The sequence below is a fragment of the Anneissia japonica genome, unplaced genomic scaffold, assembly GCF_011630105.1.
Source record: "Anneissia japonica isolate Jap-2015-1 unplaced genomic scaffold, ASM1163010v1 scaffold624_len94709_cov209, whole genome shotgun sequence".
NCBI classification, from domain to species: Eukaryota; Metazoa; Echinodermata; class Crinoidea; order Comatulida; family Comatulidae; genus Anneissia; species Anneissia japonica.
Genome location: NW_022736825.1, coordinates 39,956 through 50,160, shown reverse-complemented (window position 1 = coordinate 50,160; position 10,205 = coordinate 39,956). Strand labels below are relative to the sequence as shown.

The 10,205-nt window shown below is 32.6% G+C and overlaps 1 protein-coding gene across 1 annotated transcript in view; it reads right to left on the bottom strand.

Annotated features, from left to right (window-relative positions):
- Window positions 1–5,984, bottom strand: part of LOC117116935 (hyalin-like) — a 14,417-nt gene extending 8,433 nt beyond the window's left edge. Inside the window, exon 1 of the mRNA XM_033261073.1 lies at window positions 5,807–5,984. Coding sequence (XP_033116964.1) covers window positions 5,807–5,984 — 178 coding nt within the window. The remainder of the gene's footprint in view (window positions 1–5,806) is intronic.
- Between the last annotated feature and the right edge of the window lie 4,221 nt (window positions 5,985–10,205).

Sequence of the window (10,205 nt, the reverse complement as noted above, 5' to 3'; positions counted from 1 at the left end):
ATGTATAAAGTATTTGTTTCTGTAAATGAGTGTATGTGTGCTTGGATCTAAATTTATGATTATATAGTATCTATTCCAATCCACAATTGGAAGTAGAGCCTGCCATAACATCATAAGATGGACGACCTGACGCATGGACTCAACAAGTGACATCATCTATCAAGCTACCTAATCACACCAATATCGAGTTTTAGATCTGCGACGACAAGTTACCTGGAACGGTATGATGTTAATGTAAGCCATATGCGCATGCGCAATTATATTCATAATGCTTGGGTTTCGTCGAGTTCATTCGTAGAGGATGTGAAATCAGCCTGGAATCCGTCGTCGTATACTTATACTTTTGACCAATGACAGTACGTCAAATGGCAGTTGATCATGTCAACACCAGGTCAACACTAGATTCGTTCTCAATCTCGCGAAACTCTTGCTGGGCTTTTGTGTTTACCAAGAAAGTATGGCTAGGTCTATAGTAGGCCTATGTAGGTCTACTATTCTACTATTCTACTATACTACCACTACCACTACTACCACTACTACTACTACTACTACTACTACTACTACTACCACTACCACTACCACTCCCATAAAAACATAAAGCACTAAAAGAATATGGATTGAAAAGAAAAATATAAAAATAAATTAGATTCGAAAAAGCAGTATCGGGTCATTTATTAATCCTATTATTAGGCATGGCTTAGGCTAGGGCCTAAAAAATAAATGCTGGTATAATAATAATACTGAGCAGGCCTAGGTTAAGCCCTAGGCTTATAATATATATGACAACCGTACCTAAGTTAGCAAATATTCATTGATTTTACTTTTTCAGATTATCATTCAACCCTAGGCTAAGCCCTAGGCTTATAATATGTATGTCATACCGTACCTAAGTTAGCAAATATTCTTTGATTTTACTTTTTCCAGAGTAACATTAAAATTAATACTCTACCCACTACAATTGCAAGTTCCGGAGTCAGCTCTGTCCAACAGCTTTTTGCATGTACGTTAAGGCCTATATTACTACTTTTTTGTTAATTTGGATTTCAGTAACTAATGTGCTGTTTTATTTAGGTCGATATTTAATAGAGGCCTGAGGCCTAGGTATGTTCGTTTTTTGGTTGTGTTTTGGGTAGAGTTTTTTTTTTTGTTTTTTTTTGGTTTTTTTTGTTAATAAAACCTTTAAGCAATTTTACAACACACATTTTTAGTCTATCTTTTTTACTAGTTTTGTACACGCTTACTGTATCTGTTTCAGTTGGACAACATACACCAGGAGTAATACCTATTGTTGTAGGTTTTAAAGATAGGTTTATTTGTACTGGTAAGTTTTCCATAACCTTATTGATCTTGTCTTAGAATACAGTCACTATGGCAAGCAAAACTACTTGTCTGTAATAAACTCAAATAGATAATAATAATAATTGTAACTGCTTATTCCACAAAACTTCGCTTAGGCAAATTTTCCAATACAAATATGGTTTCTTTATTTCTTTATACTTGAATCATCATGGTGACTTCCAATGTAATCATATCTAATTGTGATTACTCGACCACCAATATTCGACCATACGCGATTGACTGTAATACAAAGGATACAGTATAAAGTAAGTCTAACTAAATCTATCTAAAACATTCTTCTCTGATAACAATGTATGATTATATAATAATCAATAAATAATACAAACATCTATGGCACTTACAATAATAATATAACAATAATATAACAAATATAATATAATAAATAATAATAAAAATAATAAAGTAACCAAATAATAACAATTCTTTTAATAATAATAATATTAAATAATAATTAACAATTATAATATAAAATAATAAATACAATTAATATTTCAATCAATGTATAATTTTATTAATTTCAGGAGCACCATTGGCCACACCAGTAGATCAAGAATCAGCAACAAAAAGATCAAAAGGTATTATTGATATGTCAATGTAAATAAACAAATATTAAGTATATATTCCTTCCTTCCCACTGCCAATATTTAACCTATTAAAGTTTTTGTTAATTAACACCATAAAAACATCATAATTTTTTATTTCTTTTTTCTACTAATAAAATGAGGACTTAATATATCTCTTAAAATTAAGTGCTATTATAATGACTCCAATACTAAGACCACTCACATCAAATGTATGTAATGTCGTTGATTAATGCAATAATGGAACATTATTCTTGAGTAAACTTTATCAACAAATGCAATTTATTATAATTTTCAAGAAATTTATATTTACTTTTTTCCTATTTAGATGGGATGAAGAAATGGACAATGATTTAGTAAAAGAGATGCTCAATTCAAATATTTTTAGCTACAAATATAATTCGAAGAACCGAGGATTGCAATTAATCAATTCGGAGCGACGACAGACTGAAATTTAATACCATAGAAGTCTTTTATATTCATTGTACATAATTCTTTGCGACTGTACAGGCCTACAAACGGGTCGAACGGTCCCATGTATGAACCCCAAACAGTTGTCGAGCGGTGCGCCCTTTTCTTCAATTCTTGAAGCTTATCTAGAGCAAGCCATGGTTGTTGGACAGTTTCCAAAAGATGGTTAAAATTGTCATAAATGATATCCTAGATTTTGCACGTTGCCAAAAACTGACCGACCGAAGTTGGAACCATGTCTGCATATCGACATGGATACGCAAAACGTCTATTTTATTAGTACAGTGTATATTTTCAATTCACTCAAGCATGTCCGGTAGTGACGTATGTATTTGCATCGTCGTCGCAAAACTAAAACACGAGCTCAATCATCTGTGTCTGTCTCTTATACACATCTAGATGTGTATAAGAGACAGGGTGTAGCATTGTGCCTTAAGGACCGTCTGACAAGCTGAATTACAATGACTTATATCATAAGCAAATATAAAAATATACATTGTATGTATGTATATGATAATAATAATAATAATAATAATAATAATAGTAATAGTAATAATAATAAATCAATTCGATACATAATTACATATTCTAACTGAACTCTACACATAGGATGTATATTGTGCTTGTATTTAACATATTTCAATCATTGTCAATCGAAAAGTCCGAGTTATGCCCTGGTCTCGACCCTTTAACGTCACTATTGAATAGGCTTATCTTCATAAGACTTCAACGAATAATTACTGTAGTTTGTAGTGTTATAATTGCTATGTGCTCGTTTGTAAACTTGACATTTTGGTCAAATTAATGAATAATTACACATAGCCTTAATTCAACTTTTAATATTTATTTATTATTAAGTTGTATTTATAATTCTTTATTGATGTATGCTTAATATAATTTTTAATTGGTGGTCATGGCTTAAAGTTTGATTCTAAACTTATTTTGGCCTCTTAATTTCCACACACTTATTATGTAATGTATTATTATTCTTATTTCCTTTACCATTAAGTTTTTTTGCTGTACAGTATTATGTATGTGTGTGTGTGAACAAATTAAATTAAAAAAAGACAGACTAATAACTGCTTCTCTTTTGTTAAGTAATGACTCTGAAAAGAGCCTTTTTGTTTGAGTGTCTTGTTTACATGAGACTGCTAAATCTTGAAAGATGTTTAGCTACTGCTAAATCTTTCTCTGGTCTACTAAACGCTGAACAAATAGGTGGTGGTGGAGAACTGAGTTGTGGAATGGAGAGTTGTAGGTCTTTCTTCCCACAGCTACACAACTGGACTGCCTCTGCTATCAGCTCATATTTTATACCTGGATATTTCCAACCATTTCTTCCTATTTCTTTCCTGTATTGGATGATGAAGGCAATTTGGGAAGTGCTCTGAATGCCCAGTATAAATGTTTTGAATATGATTCTTTAAGCTCATAAACTTCCCAAGCATTTCATTTGGATCTCCGCTAGGTGTCAACGAAGTCACCCAATAAACATGGTTGTTAATAATTTTTGCCCAATCCTGCATAATTTCACAATCTTTTAGTTACAATCAAATAGTTTAGAAGAATGATGAATATTAATTTTATTGCTGAACAAACTAATATTTTCAAAACCCAACCAAGAGCAAATTATTTGGTCCACTTATACTAATATAGGAAGGTATAAAATGAATAAAATTAATAATTATACAATAATAATTGGAGTGAAATAAAGACAGAAGATGATGAAAAATTTAAAAAAAATAGGCCTGAAGGAACAGTATAAAAAAAATATGAAAAATAAATTGAAAATAAATTTTTAAAATCATATTGATACATAAAGTAGTTACTACTTTACAGTATGGTTTGTTTTTTGCTCTATAAAAGAAATTGAGGAAGTTTTCTTAGTTAGTTGATCCCCGAATAATAAAATGTTTACTACAGGGGTGGAACACAACAATATACTGTACCAATGTTATAATTTGTTAAAGCGCAAAATGATACACAGCGTGCAACAGTTTCAAGTTCATTCAGAGACATGATTGGTACAACATGTATGCTACTGTAGTACAAAACTTTACAGTTTTGTTTATGAAAGGAAGCTTTGGATTTATTTTTACTTTGAAGGATTTATGGATGTGTTGAATTTATGGATGTGTTGAACATTGAATTTAAAAGAAGTATGATTAATACTGTTTTCACAATTGAAGGATATGCTTATACTTTTGATCATTAACCTAGCAAGGCCTACACAGTATAAAACTAACCCCACAAAAGCCTAGGTCTAGACCTGTAACAGTATAATAATTATTACCCGTAGTGAGGGCAGGCCAAAGCCAATGTCTATTTTATTAGTACAGTGTATATTTTCAATTCACTCAAGCATGTCCGGTAGTGACGTATGTATTTGCATCGTCGTCGCAAAACTAAAACACGAGCTCAATCATCTGTGTGGCCAATTGTGTACTAGGTCATAGATAATTAGCATATCATCCTAGATTACTCGTCGTAGAATATCTAAAACTCCTTATTACCTTAATTGGAACAATTAACTACAACTGCCCAACCAAAAAATCTAGAATTTTTAATAATACAACAATTTGGGAGCCGGACGTCTTTCAGGCGACAGTGGATTTTCTGCTTTTGTGACTCCTGAGCCGTCATGCCAAATGAATCAAATAAATAAATTGGTGGAGCTAACCCTCGTGTAAAAGAGAGAAAAGAAGAAAGGAGATTAAATACCGAGAAAAAGTTCTCAAGTCAGATCGACTTAAAAAAGAATTTTAAAGTTGGTTTCTAGATTTACTATAACATACTTGTTGCCTAAACTATAGAAGATCACTAGACATATTCCTGGTGTACTATAACACCAAAAGCCGGACAGTAAACTGGAAGCAAGTGCAAGCTGATTTTACTACTGTATATCTGGAACATTGTTTGCTATTGGGCTTTTCCCTGGACATTACTTTAAATATTGTAACTTTATTATTGGATATCACTGACTTCACTTTACTATATTCCCTGACAACTATTTTTGTATGACTTTTCGCAATATTGTTCCACTACAACAAGGGTACGCTACTGACATTCTCATATGAGTAGTATACGCTAGTTAAATTCCCCTTGATAATAAATCCCAAACTGTAATACTCCTAGCCCAATAAATTATTTAGGTGTTTAAATTAGTTAACGTGTGACGTGTTTTGTTTTCATGCTGGATGACGTAGTTAACTCTACCGACTGAAGCCCATTAAATGCGAACCGAATCCACACGATTCCTGGTTTCGTCTTTAGTATTTTGTTTTGAAGAACCAAACCCGGTTAAAATTTCCGGTGTAGTTCGCGGTGTTAGCGCTGCGCAAAACTCACGTTAAGATAGTAAGAACCCGCTACATATATCTTCCCAAACATCTTACCAATGATGAAAATGTTGAATGTACAGTACCCAGTGTTTTCATAATCGTCAGTAGCATTACAAGTAACAGTAGTGTAATGTTCAGAGAATGTTGTTCCACTCAGGTAATCACATACTGGTGAAAAAATGTCTCCTGAGTTGTCTGTGACATTCGGTGCGGCCCATGTTACAGTTGCCATACAGCTAGAATCACCTGTTACATTTTGGTTTGGGGGACATTCAAGTATTGGTGCTTCTTTGTCTAATAGAGAAACAATGTCATTATTTGATTGTATGGTAAGCAGTTCAGTAGTTTGATATATAAATTGAGTAGCAATTTATATTTTATAATTATTATTTAAAATTATAGTACATATATATTTATATAATCTAAATTAAACCATAAAATTAATAAATATTTTAATGTATTGATAAGAAATATAATTATAATAGCATGATGTACCTTTAACATCAATGATAAAAACACATTCATTCTGATTTCCATAGCAATCTACTGCTGTAAAAAAAACTTCAGTAACTCCAATGCTAAATTCGGTGCCATTTATGGCATTGTAAGACTCAATAATCTCATCTCCACAACAGTTATCAGTAGCGACAGCAGAGGTCCATGACACTGCAGCGGTATTAACACCTTCATCAGTATCAACAGTAATATTGTCTGGACATTTCACGTCAGGAGAAGCCACATCTATTAAAAAATAAAAGGTTATTACAAATAATATGTATACGTTGTTCTATTCAATATCCTAAGGCAACGGAACTAAGAGCAAGATATGTGACAATGCGTAAAAGAGCTTGCCACATGGGAGTGGAAAAAGATGGGATGGACAAAATAATTGTTTATTACAAAACGTATGGTAAAACCAGAAAGAACCATGTGGCATGGTGTACTGCGGAGCATTGGAGTTTTAAGGTATGCAGATGGGAAATTTTATAAAGATGGCGTGTGTAATATTGTATGACCATCTTCAATTTGTTGTAGAATTTTGGACACTGCCAAAAGTTTGAGAGAGCTAGCCACGCTTATTGTAACATACACAGGAATTGTCACACTTTAACAGTTTAGGCGTATATTTTGTGACAGAACATGTAGTGTGACAGCCGAGCACATGAACATAGGCTACACTAGGAAAACATGTGAACACTTTTCAAATCCTCAAAGTAAGGGCCACTCACTTCCAAATACTACTGTTTGTAACACGTAACGTACGCAGATCAAATCAGAGCGTAAGCAGCTTTTATAAGTGAAGATTGTGACGTAGTATAATGAATCACACACCGTGTGAATCTCAGTGAAAATTTCATCAAAATGACATCACAACAATTTTTATTATTCCTCATTTTTGCCTCATAGTAATAATAATGTTTGGCTGCGTCACTTTCATAAGAAAGCTTCAGTAAAAAAACGATGTCCACATACGAGAGACATTAGGTCGTTTTTGTGTATTTTGTTAAATGTTGTTACGTAACCGACAAGAGATCCGCGTTGCTAATTTGTTTATTCGAGGGGGCGTTCCGGAAACATTGTGTCTAGTAGCATAATACAACTTGGAAATAATATTTCTAAATATTTACATAGAAAATACCTACCAAAAATGTAAACAATAAAGGAGCAATTGCCAATGTTTCCTGCCATATCTGTTGCATTACAGGTTACTGTGTAGTTTTCCAATGGAAAAATACCTTCAGTCGGGTTACAGAACACAGTTACATCACTATCATAATTATCTGTTGCTGTCATTTCAGTCCAAGTTACACCGGAAGTGCAATTGTCATCAGCATCGAATTCGACATCTTGCGAACAGTTCAAAACAGGAGCTTCGCAATCTGAACATCAATAAAATAATATTTTAAAATAATTAACGATTTCTAAGTGGTATAACTAAACAATTCTGAACAAACACAAAATAACTATTGTCATTACCAAACACCGTTATAGTAAAATTGCATAATGCGGAGTTGTCACTACAGTCAGTGGCTATGTATGTTACTACATTTTCACCAATTTCAAATTCATCTCCTGATGTGAAATCTGACGTTGTGTTTACAGTGTCACAACAGTTGTCAGTTGCGTTGATGAGTTCCCAAGTGACAGATGCAGCTATAGAACCAGTTTCAGCACAAACTTCTATGTCAGCTGGGCAATTTATGACAGGATCTTCATAATCTAGTTAAATCAAAAATTATTGACTGATTGAAATATAGTATATTACAGTATTATTTTTGTAATACATACTTATAAATTCTAATATTAACATACTTTTATCTAAATAAATGTAATTATTCTTATAATATTGTAAACTTTATAATACTTCATCTTTAATTTTTTTATTTAATTTTTGAATTAATACCCTACATTTGCTATTAATAATAATAATGATAATTGTAGCTGGGGGTCGCACAACTCAACAAAGGGGTCTCAACGCTTTCTATGTTCTAAAGTGTTTATTCAACAATACTTGATAGATGAAGAAAGGTGAAAACTTATTTGCATCTCCAAGGTTCAACCCGAAGCTAAACTTTATCCATCCTATGAACAAGAAGTAATAATCGTATTCTCAAAATAAAGTTAAGCATAAAACATAATATCAATCATTAATCACAATTTTCATAGTATTATAACATAGTTAACTTCTGTTAAGTATCAATAATCTATTAATTTAATACGGGAACCAGAATATAAACAATAGAGTGCGTGATATAAAATTAATCCATAACACTCTCGAGCCCACTCAAGCGGTACGAGACTTCGTGACAAGTTCGTTGCTAGCGATACGATATTCAAGATTTACTGTAGTAGGAAAAGGCTTTGATCATTTCTACTAACTAGAAATACATAACTTCTTAAAAGCGTGCACGATAATTTAACACGTTATTCAGTTATCCAATTAACACTAATGCTAGTGATTATTCCCACAAAAGAATACCAACATCATAATATTAAATCTAAACTCGTTAATTACTGATAGGCCTACATTGAGTTGTACAGCAATGGCTGCACACACACACACACGGCTTTACACGTGTATATCTCGTATCTCAACTAAAACTACTTGCGAGTAGAGAACAGACGTCAACCGTGTTCTGATTGGCCAAATAGACACGTGACAATGATAGATGGCAGGAAGACGACACATGCTGTGCTGCTTGTTTGGTTTGACTGGTTTTGATATGGAAACCACACAGAAACTGTTCGAAAGCAACAATCATTCATTTCATTTATGTCATCAATTAAACATTACAAACAATAATAAAAAAGAACAAGACAATACCCATGTCATGCCATAAAAAACAAAACATGTTTGTTTTACTGTAATGAACTTATTGTATCAACAGTAGGCCTAGTTCTTAAGCACGATTCAACAATAAATAAATGAATTACTACTCTTTATTCGTATATTTTTTAACAAATAAAAAGAATTATACAGGAGAGGAAAAATAGTCTTTCCATGACGTGGTTGGTAGAGTGCGTAGTCCAACAACAAAAGATACACAAACCTAAGGGGCCAGGTATCACTGTTAAAAAAAATGATAAAGACTATTATTATTGTTATTGTTGCCTGCAAATATTTTCTTTTCACAAAGTCGAAGATGTTTCTCTGCAACCCCATCATAAAACGTTTAGGACTCCTGTGATTTACTTAACAGTGATACTCGGCCTCAATACAGGTTTGTGAAATACATTGCTGTTACTGTTACTACCGTAAGAAAGTATAATACATACTCCAAGTATTGAAATACACGCCATCGTGTTGGGATTCAATATTTCGACATTAATTATGTCATCATCAGGAATGAAAAATTATCCATATTAGCAAGCTTATATGCACTAGTACCAAAAGTGTTTAACCAATCAAAACATTACCTCTAGTAGGTGACATAGCAGTGATTTAAAAAAAAGATCAAAGCATTCTTACTCTAATGATCAAAGATACCTACAAAAACAAAGAAAGCTCTTTTGAAGCTCTGAGCCCATTGTTAAGCAAAGGGTGTAGTCTACGTATAGCGAACGCTTCTTTAAACAATAGGATAGACCAGTTTCGGGAGCTGTCAATAATGTTAGTACTAGAAAATATTAAACCTAATTTATTACTTACATTACAGACGACATTATCATTTTCAAGTATACCCTGTAATCCTAAAACATATTGGAATGCCTCACAGTTTTTAACATGATCAAATATAACACTATCAGATCGTGAAGAATGTTCTTTAAGTCTAGTTATTAAGCACCTATCTGTCTTACATATATAATCACTATTGCAGCCTGGACATAAAATGATAGACAACAGAACTTCTGTACTCCTTAGGGGTTTGATCCTTAGTAGATATAAAATGAGAAACATTTTTATACTGCCATAAAGTTATGAATTTTACCTCTTTAATTAAGTGTTTCTTTA